The sequence below is a fragment of the Miniopterus schreibersii genome, assembly GCF_964146895.1.
Source record: "Miniopterus schreibersii genome assembly, chromosome: 5".
In the NCBI taxonomy this organism is placed as follows: domain Eukaryota; kingdom Metazoa; phylum Chordata; class Mammalia; order Chiroptera; family Miniopteridae; genus Miniopterus; species Miniopterus schreibersii.
In genome coordinates, this window is record NC_138106.1 from 36,274,572 (window position 1) to 36,297,439 (window position 22,868).

The window sequence follows — 22,868 nt, forward strand, 5'->3', positions numbered from 1 at the left end:
TCCGTCCTCCGACCCCTGACGGCCTGCGCACCCGAGCCCCGGATCCGAGTGCAGCCCGCGGCGTACCCCTGGATTACCGTGCACCCCGATCTACGTCCACTGGCGCCCTCTCTCCCCGGACGGCCTCGCCGAGTCCTCTGGCTCCGAGCTCTCCAGCGTCCCAGATCCTCCTGGACCGGTCCGTCCAGATTCCCTCGGGACCGACCTGCCAACATCGCCGGCTTGGGGCGCCGCCTCGGCCCCGGAGCCGTTCGCCTGAATTGCACCCTCTCCTTGCCCGATCTCCTGGGACCGTGCGCGAGCCTTCCTCAGAGCCCAGCAAGCGGGCCCTCCGCCGGGTGTCCGCAGCCCCGCCGGCGCGGCTAGGCGCGGCCCGGCTCGGCTCCCGGAGCCCACCCCGGCCATGGCCCGAGCCCGCCCGCCGCCGCCGCCGCCGCCGGGGCTCCTGCCGCTGCTGCCTCCGCTGCTGCTGCTGCCGCTGCTGCTGCCCGCCGGCTGCCGCGCGCTGGAAGGTGAGCGGGTCGGGAGGGCGTGGGGTGCGTCCCAGGGGAAGGTGCTGCGGTCTCCCGAGCGCGGGCCCCCGAGGGCCGCAGCATGGGTCCGACGCGGCTGAGCGCACGGCTGCGGAGGGTCCCCTACCTGCGCCGGCTCCAGTGACCGAAGGCGGGGGGCCAAGACGCTCACGGGGACTCCTCGCGGGCTGCGGCGGGCTCCGACGCGGCGATGCGCGGGGTGTGGGATCTCGGGCAGTTCGACTCGCCTTGAATGGCCCCGAGAGTCTTGGCTCCGCCGTGCGCTTTTGTGGGAGTAACCCGCGGAGAAACGGGGTTCTAGGCACCTCCTGGAGGCAAGGAAGTGTGGCGACCCCATGCAAGCTGAGGCTCTGAGGCTGCTGCAGAGTTGTGGCGGATGGTGGCGAAGTGGGACTCCCCAGGTTGGGGGGCGGCGTTGGTTAGGAACGCGTTGGAGTTCATTGTGAGAGTGCGAGTGAGAGCACCCCGCTTTGTCAGGGGATGGCTGCGGGGGTGGAGCGGAGGGGGCCTGTTATTGTTTATGGTTTACCGAGTGCCAGTTGCACACGAGGTGCACGGGCATTGCACACTGCTCCGCATAGCCCCCTCCACGTTCAGCAGGACGGCGCGAGCGCCCCGGTCTCCGTTGAACCCCGGAGGTGGTGGGGTTGGCCCCAGGTAGCGTTGGAGCGGGGCGCCTTACCCATTCGCCGGTAGGAAAAGGCCGGGCTTCTCGATGGCTTCTCTGAAACCTGCCAAGGCTGCTGCTGAGGGGGTAACTCCAAATTCCAAACTGATTGTACTTGGATGAACAGCCCAAGTGTTGTTTGCCCTGGTGGGAGAGCTCACACACATGCCACTTGACACAAGCCTGCCGGGGACAGAGGCACTGACGTTGGTCACAAACAACACACAGTTTCAAACATTTCTGAGCTATTAAATGAAGGAAGAAAAACCTGTAACGTGGAGGGAAGGGCACCGCAGAAATCTGGGGAAAATTAGAATATAGACAGTACCTTTTTTTGATGTCTTTAACAGATATGATCACTTTCTTAGTTTAAGAACAAAAATGACTTTCTGTGTAACTTGGTTTGTTCATATCTTCCCAATGGGTAAAGTTAAAGGTTGGAAGGGAAAAAACACATTTCTGAGAGAAAGACACCTTCTGGGGCTTTCTGATTTTCTCCAGGGCAAAAATGTTCCTATGGACCCCCACCCCGTTTATCTCTGAGCCCACTGGTGCTGACAGATCGATTCACACCGATGGACACATGCAAATTCAGACAGACACACCAAGGTCGCGCCCACACTTGCGCACACTCATCCACATGTGTGTGATAGGATCTCTGGCGTGAGAAACCAGAGTGGGGCTTTGTTGTTGATTGCCTCAAGGGTGTGAGCCAGGGAGCCTGTTGGAGTTCCCAGGTCTGTATCTTAGCCCAGGAGAGGCAACACAGGCACACACGCTTATGGGGCTATGTGTGCCAGGCCCCAGGGCCCTTGTTGTGGGGTGTGGTTTGGGTCAGGTGAGCCAGCACTACCAGAGGAGGCTCCCCCCTCTTTTCCTCCCTGTCCTCGTCGTTTTCACCCCTCACAATCTGCTAGACCCTCTGAGGCAAGCCTTAGCTGGGAGCTGGCATCTGGAGACCAAGGAGCTGAGGGGCTCACTAGGAGACAGAGACCTGAAGAGCTGTGGCCTCTCCTCTATCCCTCTCCTGCCCCCTCAGCTGTGAAGCAGGATCTAGGACTGCTCTCTGGCTTAAGAGGCCAGGCCAGTGTGTCCCTAGGAAGCAACAGTGCCTCCCAAGTGTGGCTTTAACGAGTTCCTTTTGCCAGCCTCAGACCTTAGGGTCTTGTGTGTGTGTGTGTGTGTGTGTGTGTGTGTGTGTGAAAATGAAAGGAAAAAGAGAGATGCCTCAGGGTGCTGAGCCCAGCCCAGACTGTACCCCTACCCACCCTCCAGTTCTCCCTCACTGGGAGATGGGGTAGGATTGTACCCACCTCCTTTGGCTGTGGTGAGGATTGAATCCTTAATGTGTGTAAAGTTCTTAGCACATAGCTATTGTTATTCAAAGATTAGCTGTTATTATTATTACCCTCGGTTTGTTCCTTGGGGAACATCAGAAGTGAAAATTTCTATTGTGCCCTTACCCTGCTGGAGAACAATCAAAGGAAATAATAATGGGGGGAGGGAAGGTTGATCTGAGGGGGGAGAAGTTGTCACTTCACCTCCCTCTCCCTTCAGCTTGGGGGGGAAGAGGAGAGATAGGAAGAGAGCTGTCTCTGACTCCAGCCTGTCTCCCACCCCTATTCTGGAGCTGGAAGGGTGGGATGGGTAGACTTGGAGGTCCTGGGCTATGACCAGAGGGCGAGCTTTACAGGCAGGGAATCTAGTCTCCTCCTTGTTCCAGCCTTCCATTTGCCTTTGCCAGGATTTAGTTTGCCCTTGGCCTAGGGGAGACTTTGGCTCTCTACATATGGGGGTCATTATTTGGGCTTAGGGTCCTTGAGCTGAAGGTGCTGCCCCTCATGAACCCACTCATTAGATACTATCTAGCACCCGTTGCTCTTCTCTCCCTGCACACTTGGGGTTCAGCAAAACTCTGTATCAAAGGATCTCATTAATTTTCCATAAGAATGGAGACAGGGTCCTGCTTGTCCTCCCTAGTTGAAGAAACACCCCTCCGCTTGCCCTTTGATTGATTACCCCCCCCCCCCACACACACACACATACACACACAATTGCCCTCGGATTTATCCACAGACACAGGGAAACAAGGCCACCTTGTTACTCACTTTCCTTTCGAGTAATGTTCCCCAATCTCCCAAACCAAGATCATTCTCCCTTTCGGGACCAAGAACGGGTGTAGGAAGAGGAAAGCTGTTTGAACCATAGGGCCCTTATGCCTGAGATAGGATGAGGAGGTCCCTGCTGGGAATGTAAGACCCTTTTGAGAAAAGAGAAACAGTTGTGAGATCCAGAGCCTGTGCAGCCCCCTCCCGGTGGCCACGTTAGCTGGATTGTTAGCTGAGTTGCTGCTGCAGTGGACCGGGTCCCTGAGGGAAAGAGGCAGTGTGTGAGTCCGTCTCTTTCTCAGGCAGCAGCAGTGACCACTGTGTAGCTGGTAGCTGAGAGGGGACAACAGCCTGGGATTTTTGTGCTGGCTCACTTGTTTGAGTTGCCTCTGGCGGCCCCCACCCTCCATCCCTGTTTGTCATGAGCTGGCACTAAAGAGCTGCAACTGAGAGACAGTGGCAGGTATTTGGGGGAACCAGTTTGCTTGTCACTGCCCTCCCTTTAGCCAGAACTGCTGTTGCTGCCGCTGGTGCTGTGGCCTCAGCGGCAGTGAGCTAAAGCTGAAGCTGCCATGGGCAAGGCCTCTGCCACCCTCCACCACCAGACTTATACTAATTAAACAGCATGAAGAGGCTGAATCACCAGGCCTGCATAGTTTTAAAATTGTAGCCCTGCCTGTTGTGCTGAGTCAAACTGGTTTGTCTGGATTGGGAAGCTGAGGGGGAGGGAAAAGGGGAGTGTGGGGAGGGAGCCTAGGTACAGCTGGACACCTGATGGGGTGGGAGAGGCCCCTTGCCCCAAGGGCTGGCCCTGGCGCCAGGTCTCCTATTGCCTTCTGTCCCAGACTCCTGGCCAGACCCGCTGTGACCCGGATCCCTGGGAAGGGCTCAAAGGCCTCACCTAAGGGCTAGCTGTCCATCCATCCTTCTGACTGTCTGGCAGGGCCAGGACTGGGGTGCGGGGCATGGATGAGCACTGAGGCATCTGGGCTCCCTGCCCTGTGCTTCTTCCTCCCTTCTCCTCCCTTTCAGGTTTATTTAATTATAAATCCCCATGATCTGAGGGGAAGAATGAAAAACAAAATGTGTTCTCTGTTCTGAGATGCTCCCCACTCCTCCCTCCCAGACTTGAGGGCCAGGGGGCCATGGCAGGGGTGGGTAGATGAGGGAAGTGGCCTTGGGTGTAAAGTTGGGCTCCTCCAGGTCCCATGGCAGGGTTCCCCCAAGACCCCCTTGTTCCTCAGGCTAACCACCCTGAGTGTGCAGGTTGGTACATGCATATACATACATCAACACATGAGAGAAGACTGGGGACAGATCCCTGGAGTTGGTTGGCTGAGGTTGGGACCGATGTGTGTGGGGGATGCAACTCAGGGATGGCATGCAGTTCTTTCTTTGCAGGCAGAGCTCTGGGATGTTCCTTATTGCCCAGACCACAGCCTTTCTGTCCTCCTGCCCCTTCACACTCTGCTGGTCCAGCCCCGGGGCATGACTTTTTCCACCACCTCAAAGTCCCTGGGCTGGAATTTGGCCTGGAAGCATCTTGCTACAGTCTCTAGAATTTTTTGGTTTCCTGAGTTTCACTGACACCCCTATTCCTGGGTTAGGGTGCTGTGGGCTCTGGTAGGCGTGGGGGCCAGGGCAGGGGGCCTAGCTGGTGCCCCTGTACTAGGATGTCCCAATGAGGCCCTCAGACACAGGCTGGGTGCCTTGTTCTCCTCATGCTGGATCCCAACTTATGTGTGGAAGTGTTGCCCAAAGTTCTTGGGGCTAGATCTCTTCATGATGTTGCCCCCTCCCCAAGGGCTCAAGGACCCTTGGGACAGTGCTCTTGTGCTGGCAGGGAAGTGGCCTGCTGCTTGGCCAGAGGCTCTACCTGGGGAGGCTGCACCAAGCCATACCCAGAATCATCTTCATGCCCCTGCCCCACCCCCAGCCTAGTGACCTGTGACAGCTCGTGCCTGTGCCAGGGTGACAGGAAGCAGGTGTGAGGCTTGCTCCTTCCCTGCACCTCTGGTCAAGCCTACCCCAGTACCACAGCTTTCTTAGCAGACATTGACCCCTCCCAACTCTTCCCATAGAAAGACCCTACCTGCAGTGTTTGTGTGTGTGTGTGTGTGTGTGTGTGTGTTGCATGTGTATGAAGGATGCACCTCTGAGGCTTTTACACAAACTCTAGATATTAACACTTAAAGTGTGTCTGTATGCTCCTGTAGCATGTTTCAGTGCAAATGGGCCTCTGTGTGTGTGACTATATAGAGCATGTTAGAGTCTGTACAGGAAAACTAGTGTCTGTGCTTGCACTTGACTACATTCAAGAGTGTGCCTTGTGGCTGCTAATAGTGTGCAGTTAGGTGTGTAAGGAGAATGTACTGCTGGGTGTGTGTCCCTCTATGTATGCATATGTCTTAGGAAATCTGTACATATGAAGGCTGTAAGAGTGAGGTTTGGCCTAAGGCAAGCCAAATCTGTGTGTAGGAAAGATTCACTGTATGTGAATGTCTAAAGAAGACTAATCTGTTTGTGCCATATGCATCCGAGTGTCTGCAAAAGACAGACCATGGCTATGTGTGAAGCCATGTGTGTTTGTGGGTAACTGTTGCTTTGTGTGTTTTTGTCTCCCTTACGTGCTGACTTGTCACTCTTTGGCCTCAGCGGTGGGGAATGAACCTAGCCACTGAGAACTGGGTGAAACGTGTGCATCGGTGTATTTGTGCACAGGCGAGGGCCACACAGCTGCCGCCACGTGGCTGTTCTCTGTCGCTCTGTGGAAGCCTGAAAGCGGTATTGCTTCATTTCTGAACATCGAAGGCTCAGTTCCAGAGAGTCCCCAGGCCTGGGGTCCACTTCCCTGTTTGTTTTTGGGGGGCTGTTGTGGTTCTTTGGTTGACTAAACCCTGTATCTGAGAGTGGCCAGCTGCTCTCTGGTCTCCCTCCAGCAGCCACGTGGTGGAACGGAGGAGGGTAGGGGTGCAGGCAACAGCTGGTGAGTTTGGAGACTGCTCACTCACTTTTCTTTTGTCCTGTCCCTACACCTCATATCCTTTACCTCAACCCTAGCGCGCACACACACACACACACACACACACACCACACAGCAGAAAAAAGGTGGGCTTTGTCGGGTTGGGTCTCTCCCTCTCAATGCCACAGGCAGAGGGATTCTGCTCCCTGCCCCACACACACCCTTCCTGAGGCTGGGACTCTGGCACCTCAGGTCTCTGCCTTGCTGAAGGGGGCAGACCCCTCCCTCCCCCTGAGAGCAACCCCCCTCCCCTTCAGGGTGACCGGAGCCCTTCCTCAGGCACACATGACTCGAAATCCAAGTCCTCTCCTCATTAATGGGAAAAATGTGCGGAGATTGAGCGATGGCCAAGGCTGAGCGATGGCCAAGGGCCGATCCCCTTCCTCCCTCTCTCGTTCCCCAGAAATTAAACAGAAATGAAGAGCCTCCCCCTTTCTCCTGCCCGCCTCCCTCTTCCCACCTCCCTACGGTCCCCTCCTTCCACTCCCTCCCTCAGAGCCAGCGCAGGGCTTGTTTTAAACTGTGGAGGAATCTGGCTGGAGGGGGGGAGGGGGCTGAATATTTGGGTTTAAACAGTTCCAGATGGGTTTGGCACAGCCTGAGCAGAAGGAAGTGAGAGAGAAGGAGGAGGGAGGCAGCCGAGGGAGCGGTGGGAGCCTCGCCTGCTTCGGCGGGCGGGTGGCGGGCAGCGGGCAGACAAGCAGGCGGACTGGCTGGCTGGCTGGGGGAGGTGTGCATTTGGCTGGGCCGGCTCCCAGGGACAGGACTACTTTGGGCTGCTGGCTGGGGAAGAGGCCACTTGGCAACCTCCCTCTCTGCCTCTGTCTCCTTGGGCCTCCTTGTCTCTCCATCTCACTGTCTTTTGTAGTGCGCCGCCGGACATCCCAGCTGTCTGGTCCTAGCCAGCAGTCTCCGCACAGCTCTCCTGTCCGGTGCCGCCCACCGTCCGCCTCTATGAGGCCCCTGCGCTGCCTCCAGTCTCTTTCCCTGCTTGTCTCTGGACCCCTGTTTCTGCCCATCTCCTCTTCCTTCCCGTCCCCCACCCAGTGTCTGTGTCTGTCTATCTGTCTCTCTGCCAGAGGGGCCTCACAGGACACCCACCATGAGGCTGGGAGAACTCACCCTGCAGCCTGCCCTCCAGGGACCAGCGCTGCAGCAGGGAGAGGACAGGGTCTCACTCGAAGTGAATGGCTGCTGCCTGGCTGCCCCCATTCCTCACTTGAAGGCCTGGGGTCACAATTGCCTCATCCACCATCCTCAGCTCAGACCCAGACTGCAGGAAACCAATGAGGGCCACAAGCCTGGAGCCTGTGGGGTTTGGGTCTTTTCCCTCTGGGTGCTCTCAGCCTGCCCCACTGCTGATGTAGAGGCCTCCAGAATTTCTGGAGTGGCTCTGCCCCATTCCAGCTCCGACCTGAAGGGAGGATGGCTGGCTGCCCTGTCTTCTAGGCTGTAAGAAAGGAGCTGGCACTTCTTTCCCCTCTTTCCTGCTCTTAGATCTGATCTTGGGGTCACACTGTCAGAGAGCAGAGTTGTCCAGCTAGAACCCAGAGCCAGGTTCTTCGGGAAGCAGTTTTATGTCAGAAACATTAATGGGCTCCTCCTGTGGCAGAGCAAGGAGAAACAGATAAGAAACCGCAATTTAGAAAAGGATTGGTGCTGTGACAAAGCCCCTGGCCTTGGATGCACAAAGGAAGGCATCTAACCCTGACTTAGGGGGTCAGGGAAGGCTTCCTGGAAGCCCTGACCATTTGGTTGGGACTTAAAGGATACACAGCAGCTTTCCAGACTTTCTTTTTTCCTCTCTTACAGAGGAACATATTGCAGTGAGAGTGCCCTGGTTAAGGGGTTAGTTGTGGAATCAATAGGCCTGAATTTGAGCCACCTTTCAACCCTTCACCTCAACTCCTAGCAGTTTTACCTTAGGCCATAATTTACTTTATCTGAGCTTTGGTTTTCTTGTCTGTAAAAGGAGTACACCAACAGTACCTTTATTTAAAGATTGTGGGAAGAACTTCACTAGCTCTCAAGGAGCTGGTCTGGGTCTTGATGGCCTTCTTCCCACCCTCAAAGAGCATTCCTGCCCCATCCCCCAGACATGGTTGAGTGGGAGGGAGGCTGAGGTGGAGTGGCTCTGGCCTGTAACTGCCCTCCCCTTCCCCTGGGCGTGTGTGGGGCTGGGCCTTTGTGTTCGGAATGGAGTCAGGGGAGGCTTGGGCAGCAGGGTCTGAAGCACACGGTCCTTTGTTCCAGAATAAAGGCTCTGCTGGCCCCTTTGTGCGGAGATTAGCAGAAACTGTAGGTGTGTGAACTGGCCCTGGCTCTTGCCTCATTAACCCAGGCCTGGGTCAGCAGCAGACACCCACTCACAGCTGGCCTGACCTGACATCTTTGGGGCTGTGACATCTCTGGTGATGCCTGCAGGGTCTTCCCCAGGGCAGGGGAGCTGAAGGCTTTGGGGACTTAAGGGAGGGGTGGGGTGGTGCCTGGTGGGAATCGGTCTCTGGTGTTTTGGCTTTTACTAGGTGACCTCTTTCTTCCCATTCTCAGCTTGGCCCCTGACCTTTTTTCTTTTGCTCCCCCAGAGACGCTCATGGACACAAAATGGGTGACGTCTGAGTTGGCATGGACATCTCATCCAGAAACTGGGGTAAGATTTCCTTCCTCACCATCTCACCTGAGTGTTGGCTGCCACTGGCATCTCCAGCGTCCATCCTCCTCGTCTTACCAGGGCTGGAGAAAGGCTGCCTCTCTCTCTGCCTGTCAGTTTCACTTCCGGCAACATCCCCATCCTTTTCACCTGTCACCTGCCTCTTTGCCTGATGGCCCATCTCTGTGGGTATTTTTATCTCTCACCCTTCATGTGCCCCACGTCCACATGCATTCTCTTTGTCCCATTCTCTGTCCACCCCTCACCCTGTCTTCAGCCTATTCCCATCCCTCTCCTGCCTGACAGCCCTTTGCTTGTCTACCCTGACTCTCTCCCTCCTTCCTGGGTCCTTGGGAAGAGGACTGGCTTGGGAACCAGGAACCTTTGGTTCCAGATCTCTGACTTGCTCTGTGACTTTTGGCAAGGCACTTTACCTTTCTGGGCCTCCATTTCTTGACTGTTAAATTTCTGTAGTCCTGACATCTCTAAAATATTCTAATTAACCTCCCTAGTTGTCCTCTACAACTACACTAAGCTCTGGAACGCTAGGGTTGAGAAACACTACAGGCCTTCAGTCCCCAATCCTGACTGTATGACCTTGGGCAAGTCCCTGCCTTTGTGAGCCCTGACTTCCTTTTCTCTAGAGTGGGGACAACAGATGCACCTTCTCATGGGGTTGTTGTAAAGAATAAATGTGATAGCCAATTTTACTGCATGCTTGCTTTATTTCAAGCACTCTTATGAACCCATTACTATATATTACTTCCTCACAGCCTCATTTACTTCCCATCAGCCCCTTTTTACAGACAGTGAAACTAAGCACAAAGATAATAAATATCATGGCTAATACTCACATAATATTTATCAAGTGCCCTGACTACTTTATTCATTTAAAGTCATTTATCCCTTGTATGTCTTTATTCTTGCCAGGTTACAGATGGGGAAATGGAGGCACAGGGAGGTTAAGTGACTTACCCATAGTTATACAGCAAGCAAAGAACTGGGATTTGAACCCAGATAGTTTAGTCTGTGTGTTCAGCTACTACACCGCAGAAGCATCTCTGTGAAGTAAATATTGCAGATCTGGGCATGTGGTAAGCACCTGGAAAATGTTGGTGCTCACTCCCTGTCTTTTTCACTTGGTCCATGTACAGTGGGAAGAGGTGAGTGGCTACGACGAGGCCATGAACCCCATCCGCACGTACCAGGTGTGTAACGTGCATGAGCCAAACCAGAACAACTGGCTTCGAACGGGGTTCATCTGGCGGCGGGATGTGCAGCGGGTCTACGTGGAGCTCAAGTTCACTGTGCGTGACTGCAACAGCATCCCCAACATCCCTGGCTCCTGCAAGGAGACCTTCAACCTCTTCTACTATGAGGCTGACAGCGATGTGGCCTCGGCCTCCTCCCCTTTCTGGATGGAGAATCCCTACGTTAAGGTGGACACCATCGCGCCTGATGAGAGCTTCTCAAGGCTTGATGCTGGCCGTGTTAACACTAAGGTGCGCAGCTTCGGGCCGCTGTCCAAGGCCGGCTTCTACTTGGCCTTCCAGGACCAGGGTGCCTGCATGTCACTCATCTCGGTGCGTGCCTTCTATAAGAAGTGTGCATCCACCACTGCAGGCTTTGCCCTCTTCCCAGAGACCCTCACTGGGGCCGAGGCCACCTCACTGGTCATTGCCCCTGGCACCTGTATCCCTAATGCTGTAGAGGTGTCAGTGCCACTCAAGCTCTACTGCAACGGTGATGGGGAGTGGATGGTGCCTGTGGGCGCCTGCACCTGTGCCACCGGCCACGAGCCAGCTGCCAAGGAGTCCCAGTGCCGTCGTGAGTAGAAACTGGCCTGGGGGGGAAAGGGAGGGAAGGGCTTGGGCAACAGCCACCTATTGCCCCCTGTCTACTGCTTCCTACCTGCCAGACAAGATAGTCTGGTGTCAGGTCTGGGGTAGGGGGAGAAAAGGGAAGAGGGAAGGTGCAGAAAATGTGGTGCAAAGAGGGAGATGAAAGAAAATGAGGAGAGGTGGCAGGATAAAAACAAAAAAAAATGAAACTAAAGAGAGAGAAAGAGAGACATGGAGAATTCTTGACAAGGAGGCCCTAGAGAACCTGGTCGGAGACTCAGGAGGCCGGCAAAGATGCCTGCCTGTCCCACCCCAAGGGTATGCCTTACCTGGCAATGCTACTGGGGACAAGGGCTGTGGCATCTAGTGCTTGGCCCTTTCACCTTGGGGTCTTATCTGCTCCTTGAAAGGCAGTATTTATGCACGGTGGACAGGGGCCCAGTCCATGAAACCTGAGTCCTGCCTCTGCCTCTTAGCACCTGTGAGACCTTGGGCAAATTACTTAACTTTTGAACCTCGGTTTCCACGTGTGCAGAACGGGGACAGTAACGATTTCTTCGTGGAGGTGGAGTGGGGCTTCATGGGTAGATGCATGTGAAGCCTTGGAGCAGTGCTTGACATGTGGCGAGCACAAATGCTGTGTGAGTTTAGTGTGACTCTCAGGAGCCCTGGTATGCACGGGGATCAGGGATTGTTTTCTCCTTATTTCTATATAGGAGGTTAGGAGGCTTGTCTCTGGTGGCTTGCCGAGACTCAACCTTATAGTGTGCTAGACTTCTCTTATTTGAGTCTCACCATACCTTTTAATGCCAATTGCAGTTATGTTCTCTATTTTGCTGATAAGGAAGCTGAGTCTCTGAGAGGTTCTGCACTCAAAGCTGGGATTGTGGGAACTGGGCCTAAAGCCTGGTCCAGCGTTCTACTGTGCAGGACAAGGTGCCCGGACCTTGTCTTCTGTCCCCTCTGCCCGATTCTCTTCCTGGGCACTTGAAGCCTATAGCTTTGAGGGGTGGGAGCTGGCTCTAAGCATAGCCCTAAGTGTGAGGGGGCTGGCAGCCCAACCTGTGTGTGAGGCCAGTGTTGGATGTTGTCCTGAGAAGGTGAATAGTGCCTTGCCAGGCCCCTCTCACTTCTCTATGGGAACCTGCCCCCAGACTTCCTCTTCCTAAGTGGAGAAAGGGGGTGGGGGTGATGAGCCTGACAGCCTGAAGAGGGGCTAACACTCTGCAGGTCCCTGGCAGGAAATGCATGCTGGTTCCCATGGCAACCAGGCTGGCCTGGCCTCTGCCCCCTCCCCCACTGGTTTAAAGAGCTTGGATGGAATATCACCTTAGCGAGGGGAGATTAAATCCCAGAGAAAGGCATAGACCCAACTCTGGGCATTCCACACTCTGGATGACCTCCCAGAGGTAGTCATTTATGGATAGGGTGACCACATGCTTTAGTGTGTCCAGGGCATTCCTAGTTTATGCCCATTGTCCTAACATGGTTATTACTAGTGATCCCTTTCACTCTCAAATTATTCCAGTTTGAATAATAAATTATTTGGCCATCATAGATCTGGGGAACATACAGACCCCAAATCCAGGGGCCCAAGTGTAGATGCGTAGACAGTAGGAGAGATAGCAAAGAAGAGATGTTCAGGCATCCAGCTCTGGGCTCTCTCTGGAGCCTCAAGTTCCCCTTGTGGATGCTTTGAGGCCTCTGAACTTCAGGTGACCCCAGCTTTCCTGTCTGTTTTCTTTCTCTCCTTTTCTCACCACTCTTCTGCCTCCAACCCTGCCCAAGGGCAGAAAGAAGCTACTTTGCTCCTGATGGGTGGGGAGAGAAGTTGGCTGTGAAACTCACAGGCCCCCATCTCCAGCCTGCCCTAGAGTGGCCTTGAGGGTCCTATGATTTTCCTCTAGCTTCAGAGAGGGATGGGGCTTCCCATCCAAGTACAGGGTGCTGCCAGTTTGCTAGTGGTCTCTTCCCATCTTCCGCCTCTTCCTCTTCTCTCTTCCCTGCCTTGACAAGCCCAGGTTGTCCAGGCTGAAGTCTTCATCAATGAGGCCCCAGGTGAGGGGGCAGGGTCAGAGAGGAATTTGCTGACGTGAGGTTTCCATGGGGCTAAAGGGCCTTTTGTAGCTGCAGTTGGAGTTAGGCAATACCAGCGTGGCCCCCACAGTCTAGAAGGTGGAAGGGCCAAGACCTGTGCTGGGGAAGGGCCAGATTCTCACGGTGGTGTGGAGGATCGGTGTCTACAGGGAAGGGAGGTGAGCACGTCCATCCTCTTCTTCCCCGCAGCCTGTCCCCCTGGGAGCTACAAGGCAAAGCAGGGAGAGGGGCCCTGTCTCCCCTGCCCCCCCAACAGCCGCACCACCTCGCCAGCTGCCAGCATCTGCACCTGCCACAATAACTTCTACCGTGCAGATTCGGACTCTGCAGACAGTGCCTGTACCAGTGAGTAAACCCACGTCCTTACACTCTCTAGCTCCAGGCCTTGCCTCTGTGGGCCAGCCTGGAAAGGCCTAAACAGTCACTATGAATATCTCCATTTTCCAGATGGGGAAACTGAGGCTCAGCTAGGAAGTGACTGACCCTTCTACCAACATTTAATAAGCACTTACTAGCTCTTGAGCATCAGGAACTGGCTGGGGCCTTCTAGTCCATCTTCCTCTGTGTAGAACTGTGGCTTTCTTGGCCCAGTTCTAATCACAGAGTGGGTCTCACATCTCTGGGGAAGCCTGGTGTCCCTCTTTCTCCCTGCTCTGGCCTTTGGTGTGCCAGGCATTGTGCCAGGCACCAGTGATGTAGAGGAGAATAAGATACAATCACTACCCAGCCTGGTGGGAGAAACAGATATGAAGACAGATAATGACCATATAATGTGCTAAGTGCTGGGCTGGAAGGATGCCCAGGAATTGTGTTATGGAAGTGCAGAGGACAGGAAGAAGATGAATTAAGAAGGCTTCCAAGAGGAGGTGACATCTCAAGTTGAACCTTGAAGGCTAAATAGGAGTCTGTCCAGTGAAAAAGTATAGGAAAGGTACTTTGCTTATTAAAGCAGAGGCAAAGACAGGAAGGTAGAGAGCAGGTTGGAGTGTGCAGGAACTCTGTGCAGAGGGTAGTCCTAGGGCCCTTAGTTCACTCCCTTCTCCTCCTCTTTCTCTGCAGCTGTGCCATCTCCACCCCGGGGTGTGATCTCCAATGTGAATGAGACCTCGCTGATCCTTGAGTGGAGTGAACCCCGGGACCTGGGTGGCCGGGATGACCTCCTATACAATGTCATCTGCAAGAAGTGCCATGGGGGCCCTGGGGCCGGGGGTGCCTTGGCCTGCTCACGCTGTGATGACAACGTAGAATTTGTGCCTCGGCAGCTGGGCCTGACAGAGCGCCGGGTCCACATCAGCCATCTGCTGGCCCACACACGCTACACCTTTGAGGTGCAGGCAGTCAATGGTGTCTCGGGCAAGAGCCCTCTGCCGCCCCGCTATGCAGCTGTGAATATCACCACCAACCAGGCTGGTGAGGAAGGGACTCAGGAGGGTAGGGCCTGGGTCATTTTCCCTGAAAAGAGTTGAGGTTTCCTAGGGCCTGCCAACGGACCACCAGGGGGCCCATGGGAACTCCGTCCTGAACCCCCACTCTTCCCTTAGCCCCGTCCGAAGTGCCTACACTCCACCTGCACAGCAGCTCGGGCAGCAGCCTGACACTGTCCTGGGCACCCCCCGAGCGGCCCAACGGCGTCATCCTGGACTATGAGATGAAGTACTTTGAGAAGGTCAGAGCCTCAAGGGGCAGGAGGAGGCCTTGGGACAAGAAGATTACTCCCAGATAGTGTCAGGGACCCTTGGGAGTAAGGCCTTGGGTCCTGAGGGGGCCATGGGGTGGGCTCGGGGGTTGGCAGGGGCTGACTGGCCTCAGGACCCACTGAGACACCTCCTTCCTCCTGATGGTATAGAGTGAGGGCATCGCCTCCACGGTGACCAGCCAGAAGAACTCTGTGCAACTGGATGGGCTGCGGCCCGAAGCTCGCTATGTGGTCCAGGTCCGTGCCCGCACCGTAGCTGGCTATGGACAGTACAGCCGACCAGCTGAGTTTGAGACCACGAGTGAGAGAGGTACAGACCCTCTGTGTCTGTCTGTGCCCCAGCCCATACTTTCCATCCTTCCACTCACCAGTGCCCTCTCTGTCTCCAGGCTCCAGTGCCCAGCAGCTCCAGGAGCAGCTTCCCCTCATTGTGGGTTCTGCCACGGCTGGGCTTGTCTTTGTGGTGGCTATTGTGGTCATTGCTGTTGTCTGCCTCAGGTACTCCCAGGCCCACGTCTGCTCCCACGGCTGACTAGAGCTTCCCTTTAGCACCCTAGTGCCCAAGTGAATTATTACCTATGTCAAATCCAGAGCCACAGCCTTCCTGGGCCCAGGCTCTCCTTGCTGGAAAGGTCCTCTCCAGTCCACATCCACATTCTCATCCTGTCCCCCTGCATCCCCTGAAGGTTCTGGCAGAGTGGACGAAGTCCACTGAGCCCCTTGCCCAGAGACCTAGTGGCTGCTGTAACCACCGACCTTATAACCAGGCATTGGGCCATCCCCTGGGCACTCTGCCCCTCCTGTGAGCCCTAGGGTCCCCTGAATAAAGATTGCTGTGGGACTTGTCTCAGGCCTCCCCTCCCCCTCCCCCTCCAGGAAACAGCGGCATGGCTCTGATTCAGAATACACGGAGAAGCTGCAGCAATACAGTGAGTTTGTCTCCTTAAGCTCCCTTGGTCCCTGCAGGGCTTGGAGATGCCTCCTCCTGCTTCCAATCAGTGCCATTTCCTGAGCCCCTACCTCACTCCCGCCAGCCTCAGAGATGAATGAGATGTGACCCCTGTCCTCAAAGGCAGTTAGTCCTGTGAAAAAGACAAGATGTGTATACACAGGAAACAATGAGAGAACAATTAAATGTTAAGCTGGGTGTTCCTTTTATAAAGGGCAGTAAGAGTTCAGAGAAGAGGAAGGCTTCCTGGAGGAGGTGGCCTTGGGCTCAGCTGAACCAGGCATAATGAGTAGGATTTAGAGAGGTGAGGGAGAGCATGCCTGGCTAGAAAAGCCTCTAGAAGGTAGTGGGTGGTAGAGAGAGTGCCCAATTGTGGGGGCAGTGAGAAGACTGGTTTGACAGCTGCCGGGAAGCAAGGCTATGTACTTGCGGCTAGTCCTTGGAGGGTCGTGAAAGGCAGGCAGAGGAGTTGGGACTTGACTCCACCATAGGTAATGGGAAAGGCTCTCAAGGTGGGGAGTAATACAATGAAAGTATTGTTTTAGGAAAACAGGTATGCAGGTAGATTGGTGGGAAAAGTCCAGAGGCAGAGAGCCCAGCTAAGAGGCTATGGCAACAGTTTGAGTGTTGAAGGCCTGGACAAGGACAAGAGTAGTGTGAATGCTGGAGAGGCAAATTTGAGAGAAGTTTTGACAAGATGAGAGGTGAGGGTGAAAGAAGAATCCTAGGTGTCTTTCATGGTCACTAGTTCTCACGGAGGGGTTGGTGAGGAGGGAGAGGGGAGTTGTGGCTTCAACAGAGAGGAAAACGGAGCTGGCTTAGTAGGGAGGTCGCAACCTGTGCCCCCACCAGGGGTAACAGTGTGAGAATGAGGACTGATGAGTTCCCTCACCATCCCTGAAGAGCTGTCCCCCTTTCATGCCCACCTTTTCTTCCTCTAGTCGCTCCTGGAATGAAAGTTTATATTGACCCTTTTACCTATGAGGACCCTAATGAGGCCGTGCGGGAGTTTGCCAAGGAGATCGATGTTTCCTGCGTCAAGATTGAGGAGGTGATTGGAGCTGGTGAGTCCTCAGGGGCACAGCGGGCATGAGAGGTGGGGTGGGGGGGTTACCCCAGGGGAAGACTGAGGCAGGCTGGGTATAGGAAGAGTGATCCCAGAAATAGCTTACTACCTTTGCCTTGTGCTCTGCAGGGGAGTTTGGGGAAGTGTGCCGGGGTCGACTGAAACAGCCCGGCCGCCGGGAGGTGTTCGTGGCCATCAAGACGCTGAAGGTGGGCTACACTGAGAGGCAACGGCGGGACTTCCTAAGTGAGGCCTCCATCATGGGTCAATTTGACCACCCCAACATAATCCGGCTGGAGGGCGTGGTTACCAAAAGTCGGCCAGTTATGATCCTTACTGAATTCATGGAGAACTGCGCCCTAGACTCTTTCCTCCGGGTAAGAACCAGCCTCCAGCCCTTTGCCCTTCCCCTGCCCCCAAAAGCTAGGTTGGGCAAACCACCCCTCCCACAAGTCACACAGACCCTATTCAAGACCATGAATATTTATTAAGGTGGCATGGTGCAGGAAAATAGCAAGGTCTTCAGAGCTAGAGAGGCCAGAGTTCTCATCCTGATTCTGCTCCTACTGCCTGTCTGACCTCAGACTTTGCTTAACCTCTGTGATTCTAGCTTCCTTGGTTGCAAAATGGGAGTGGTAAGATCTGTTTGGGTCCTCATGGGGATTAATTGAGATGTTGTATACAGATGCTTGACACACAGTAGGGCAGCATCCTTACTCTCAGTGCCCTGTGGACATGGCCACAAGGATAGGCAAAGCATAGTCTTGGAGGACTTGGAGAGGGTGGGCAGGCAGACCTTGGGGCAGGCCCTGGGCCAGAAAGGAGGTCATGGGCCTAACTGAGCTTGTTCATTGCCTCTAGCTCAACGATGGACAGTTCACTGTCATCCAGCTGGTGGGCATGTTGCGGGGCATTGCTGCTGGCATGAAATACCTGTCCGAGATGAACTACGTGCACCGTGACCTGGCTGCCCGCAATATCCTTGTCAACAGCAACCTGGTCTGCAAAGTCTCAGACTTTGGCCTCTCCCGCTTCCTGGAGGATGATCCCTCTGATCCTACCTACACCAGCTCCCTGGTACAGAAAGCAGCCGGGAGGGAGACTCGGGGCGGGGCCAACCAGGCACGGGCTCAGGGCTGGGGATCAGCCCTGAGTCATAGGGTGAAGGGCATGTGCCCCCCTCACCAGGGTGGAAAGATCCCCATCCGCTGGACTGCCCCAGAGGCCATAACCTATCGGAAGTTCACCTCTGCTAGTGACGTCTGGAGCTACGGAATCGTCATGTGGGAGGTCATGAGCTATGGAGAGCGACCCTACTGGGACATGAGCAACCAGGATGTGAGTGGGGCCAGAGTGGTCTAGTGGTGGGAGCTGGCTGGGAAGCGGAGTGATTGCTCACTCCAGGTTTCCCTGTTCTCGGCTCAGGTCATCAATGCCGTGGAGCAGGATTACCGGCTGCCTCCACCCATGGACTGCCCCACAGCACTGCACCAGCTCATGCTAGACTGTTGGGTGCGGGACCGAAACCTCAGGCCCAAATTCTCCCAGATTGTTAACACCCTGGACAAGCTCATCCGCAATGCTGCCAGTCTCAAGGTCATTGCCAGCGCCCAGTCTGGGTCAGTACCTCTGCTTCTGCTTCCTCCCTGCTCTCGAGCCAGCAGCCCTACCCCTGCTTCCCTATTATTAGGACTCACCAGGTTCCTCTCTTCTCCCACAGCATGTCACAGCCCCTCCTGGACCGCACAGTTCCGGATTATACAACCTTCACGACAGTTGGTGACTGGCTGGACGCCATTAAGATGGGGCGGTACAAGGAGAGCTTCGTCAGCGCGGGGTTTGCATCCTTTGACCTGGTGGCTCAGATGACCTCAGAGTAAGTGTGCCTCAGATTTGGAGAGGCAGGGCAGGGGGCTCTCAACTGGGCTCAGGGTGGGCAGAAGGGAAGGGACCGACCAGGCCCTTGGTCCATCTGCAGAGACCTGCTCCGGATCGGAGTCACCTTGGCTGGCCATCAGAAGAAGATCCTTAGCAGTATCCAGGACATGCGGCTGCAGATGAACCAGACGCTGCCTGTGCAGGTCTGACACCCAACTCCCCTGGGTGTGTGCCCATCAAGGACTACACAGGGACTCTGACCGGTCGGCTGGACTATTAGACTTTTGGATGCCTGGCCTTAGGCTGTGGCCCAGAAGATGCAAGTTTGGGGAGGCCCAAGCTGGGACTTCTCCTCCAGGCCTGTGCTCCCTCCCCAGAAAATGTACCCCAAACCTCTTCATATTGAAGATGGATTAGGAAAGGGGTGATGACCCCTCCTCAAGCCCCTCGGTGGCCCAGGCCTTCCTGCTCTCCAGTGGGAGATCCCCACCACCTCAGACTTGGCTGTTTTTCAGTGCCGGAGGTCCTGGCAGGGGTGGGGGGGATAAGCCTGGGTTCCATAGGGCCCAGCCCTGGCAGGGGTCTGGCCCCCCAGGTAGGAAGAGAGCAGTCCCTCCCTCAGGAACTGGAGGAGGGGGCTCTAGGAATGGGGAAATGTGACACCCCCATTCCAAAGCCAACTGGCACCTCCGGTTTGCACAGGGACTTGTTCTGGGGCTGAGGGCCCTGCCCCACCCCCACCCTTGGTGCTGTCATAAAAGGGCAGGCAGGGACAGGCTGAGGAGCAGCCCTTGCCCCCCAGAGACTGACTCTCAGAGCCAGAGATATGATGTGTGTGTGTGTGTGTGTGTGTGTGTGTGTGTGTGTGCACGCACTGGCCTGCACAGAGAGCATGGGTGAGTGTGTAAAAGCTTGGCCCTGTGCCCTGCAGAGGGGCCAGCTGGGCCGTCAGCGGAATAAAGGCAATAAGACGATTCTCTTGCCCCTTCTCATTCCACTTCCAAGGCAGGATTCCCTGGTTCCTTCAAGTTCACAGTCCTTGGCCGCTAGTCTTTCAGAATTTCCTGGAGTCATTGGGAGACCAGATCCAGGCTTATCCAGGCTCAACTTCCCTTTTTTTGCTTTAGCATCAGTGCATCTAACTTTCTGGCAGTGGGTTATGACAGTAGAGCACAAACTACCCCAAAGCTCCCTGTAAGGCCCAGAGTTCCTGGGTGGGGGGCAGACACTTGAGTCTGGATGGTGTTTTATAGACAGCATCCTTTCACACCCATTGTCTCTGAGGGAGCTGAGGGTAGAGAGGGTTGTCAGCTCCCAGGGGCAGGTGGCTAAGGACAAGGGATGAGAGCCCACTGGTATTTAGATGGAGAAGATAGATCCTTTCAGCAAACAGCAGCCCGAAGTGTGGCTACTCTTTTCTGAGCGCTTACTATGCTCCAGGCACTGCACTAAAATGCTCCATTCATACACAGATCTTATTTAATCTCACAACAACAGAGCCAGGGAAGAAAGTATTTCTATCTCCATTTTCAGTGGAGGAAAAGGAGAGGTTAAGTAACTTGCTCGAAGTCGCTGAGCCAAATAAGTGAGGCCCCCATCTGGGGTTCCCACCCAAAGACTGCCTGTACACTTGAAAGGTTCAGAGGATAAATAATAAGAACCAGGGAGAGGGTTAGGAAAACAGCTTCTGCAAGTGTTAAAGGAGAAAACGTGGGGGTGCCCAGAGACCCTTTGGATGCAGAAGAGTGTTGGTGGTGGGGGCAGGTGCAGTCGTTTTCCCAGCGTAAAGAGGGGCCCTTGAGCAGTAAACCCCTTGCATGGCATGGAACAGGTTTCCAAGGTACCTGCATAGCCTAAATTGGAGGGCCGTGGACTAGACCCTGTAGGGGGAGGGGCGTGGACAAAGCCTCCTTGATCTCTGAGGCTCCTCACATCTCCGGGATGCCTCCAGGGGGGGCGAGCTTCGTAGGGGAATTCTAAATGGGGTGGTAGCTAGGGGTTGGCGGAGCTGCAGGCCTGGAGGCCCGGGGCAGTTCTTTCAGGTCAGGGGACCAGGCCCCGAGGGCGGAGGCTGCGGGAGTCGACGCTGAGGGTTTCGTTCAGCGCCCAGCCAGCGGCTGCCTGGCGGGGAGAAGAGGGCCCGGGCAGCGGGAGCGCGGCGCAGGCCCCCGGGACCGCTCCAGCCCCTCCGCCCCGAGCTCTGACCGCGCCGGCTCCTTAGTATTCCCCCCACGGAGCCCAGTGCAGCGCTGCAGTAGCTGGCCCGGGGGAGGGGCGCCCCGCAAAGCTCTGGCCACGGCATCCCCGAGGCTGCGAGGGGGTGAGGAAGCAGCTCCTTTGGGAGGCCTTTCTTCCCTGGTTGGGGACACTGCCGAGTGTGGGGATGGGGACCGAGGGAGCCTTGGGCCTAGGCGCCAGAGCTGTCAACGGTGCGAGGTGTCGCCGGCCGCCGGGGAGGGGACGCGGTGCCGAGTGGCGTCCAGCACACCTCCAGCCGCATTCCCAGGCTGAGGGCTAAGATAAAGGCGAGGGGGCACTCCAAGCTCCTGCTCAAGTATCCACTGCCTACTTCTCAGTCTCGGGGACAGGGGAGGGTCCGTGGAGGGTCTCCTGCAGCGACCCCCCTCACCGCCCTAGCCCGCCACTCTAACCGTGTCAGCAGGAGTATGGAATGGGGGCTGTGCCGGAAGAGGTGAGACGTCGCCCCCTACTGGGTCCGCAGGTACCCAGTAGGAGAGCCAGAGGAGGAGTGGGGGCTGGGAGCCGCACAGTGACCAGCGATCCTTGGTATGTGCGCCCCAGGCCGAAGATTTCAAGGGATGTCTTGAACCCAGAAATCCAGGGTGCATAAGGTACTCTGTTGGATTTGCCTGGTGCAGTACACCGCATATACCTGCTTCCACGCGTGTCCAGATAGCCTGGGTGCCCCCTCTCCCCCCCTCATGCACACACCTCCCTCTCCCTCTCTCTCTCTCTCTCTCTCTCTCTCTCTCTCTCTCTCTCTCACACACACACACACACACACACACGGAAACAGCAGGCAGGGGCACGCCACACTTACTAAAGTCACACCCACACCATGTCCCCAAGTTACCTCACTTACTCAGGTTCACGTCTTCAGTTCCAAGACCCTCCCTGGCCTGCCCTCCCTCCCAACCCAAACACCCTAAGAGGTGTGGGGGGAAGGGATGCAAAGAAGGAAGGACAAAAGCCATCCCCTTTCTTGAAGGCGCCTCCCCCTAGTGGATTTCTACCTGGATGGCTTAACCAACCCAGCAACCTGAGTCTCATCTGAGGGGCCTGGGATGAGTCTTCAGACCCCTGAGCTGGGGTGCAAAGAGGGGCGGGCCCTGGTTACCTAAGAAGAATGAGAGTGCTCAGGAGGGGCCTGGCTTTCCCGGAGACAGATAAGGAGTGAGAGGAAGTGAGGTTTTAATCTGCCCAGTGTTGGTTAATTACACATGTGCCTGGAGGTAAATAATTAGATTTCCAAGTTAGTGCTTAAAAAGAGAAGCTAGTGGGAGGGGGATGTTGAGGTTTGGGGGGAGGGAGGCAGCTATCTTTACCCTCCTTATCCCATCTGCCCCAGAGAGGCAGATGCAGGCCCAAATGACCCATTTTGTGCCCCTCTCTATGCTTGAACTCAAGAGTAGAAACAGGTAAGGAGAGCAAGCTGCTCTAGCCCCTGACTGCTTCCCCCTCCTCCAGGATGGCCCTAGGAAGCGGGACCTGGAGAGAAGCCCTTAGATCTAAGCCTGAGTGGCCAGACCCTGGATTAGAACCTGGAAAATCTGGGACAACTGGTGTAGTGCAATGGGAAGGGCATAGATTTAGAGTACAGGCAGAACTGAGGTCAAAGCCCAACTTCCTAGTCTGTGACCTTGGGCAGGTTGACCTCCCTGTGCCTCATGCCCTCATCCAGAAAAAAAGATGTAGTAATCATTCCTACCTCATGAGATTGTTACAAACACCAATCAGTTAATATATGTACAGTACGTGCCAGGATCATAGTAAGTACTCAAAAATGTCAGCTACTATTTTTATTAATATGAAATTTAAATAAAATATAGGAACAGATAGGAAAATGCTGAATAGTGCTTGGCACATAGCAGGATTCAAAGAAACCAAAGCACTTGGGGAAATCCACCAACCCCAATCCACCCATCGGGATGCTGAACACTTTGATGCAGGCTTAGCCTAAGCCCTGGCCCACTTCCTGGGAAAAGGCTGCTGGGGTCTGGGTGGTTTGAAAACAATGAGAGTGCAGAAGCTCATTAAGGAGTAAAGAATGCAGCAAGTTGCTGAGGGAGCCTGGTTTCTTCATTTCTCCCTTTAGCCCACTGATCCTGGGTCTGGGTGGG

At 55.3% G+C, this 22,868-nt stretch overlaps 1 protein-coding gene across 3 annotated transcripts; it reads left to right on the forward strand.

The window, feature by feature from the left end:
- Positions 1-264: 264 nt before the first annotated feature.
- Positions 265-19,481, forward strand: EPHB3 (EPH receptor B3). 3 transcript variants are annotated; one of them, XM_081139385.1, is made up of 16 exons: positions 335-512; positions 8,916-8,980; positions 10,135-10,807; positions 13,108-13,263; positions 13,978-14,328; positions 14,460-14,584; positions 14,765-14,924; positions 15,004-15,112; positions 15,491-15,543; positions 16,505-16,627; positions 16,759-17,006; positions 17,491-17,706; positions 17,818-17,967; positions 18,055-18,248; positions 18,350-18,505; positions 18,608-19,481. In XM_081139385.1, the coding sequence occupies exons 1-16, from the start codon at positions 404-406 to the stop codon at positions 18,714-18,716; spliced, it is 2,997 nt and encodes a 998-aa protein (XP_080995511.1). In that variant the 5' UTR covers positions 335-403; the 3' UTR covers positions 18,717-19,481. The 3 variants fall into 3 exon arrangements, with proteins under 3 accessions (XP_080995513.1, XP_080995511.1, XP_080995512.1); XM_081139387.1 differs by having other exon boundaries at positions 265-512; positions 17,491-17,967; XM_081139386.1 differs by lacking the exon at positions 335-512 and adding an exon at positions 8,554-8,632 and having other exon boundaries at positions 17,491-17,967.
- Positions 19,482-22,868: the final 3,387 nt, after the last annotated feature.

Bases quoted from the DNA above. Each gene is read 5' to 3' on its own strand.
- EPHB3 (XM_081139387.1), top strand. From the start codon at position 404: ATGGCCCGAGCCCGCCCGCCGCCGCCGCCGCCGCCGGGGCTCCTGCCG. The intron at 15,544-16,504 runs GTGAGTTTGTCT...TTCTTCCTCTAG, and splicing joins GGAGAAGCTGCAGCAATACA to TCGCTCCTGGAATGAAAGTT. The intron at 16,628-16,758 runs GTGAGTCCTCAG...TGTGCTCTGCAG, and splicing joins TGAGGAGGTGATTGGAGCTG to GGGAGTTTGGGGAAGTGTGC.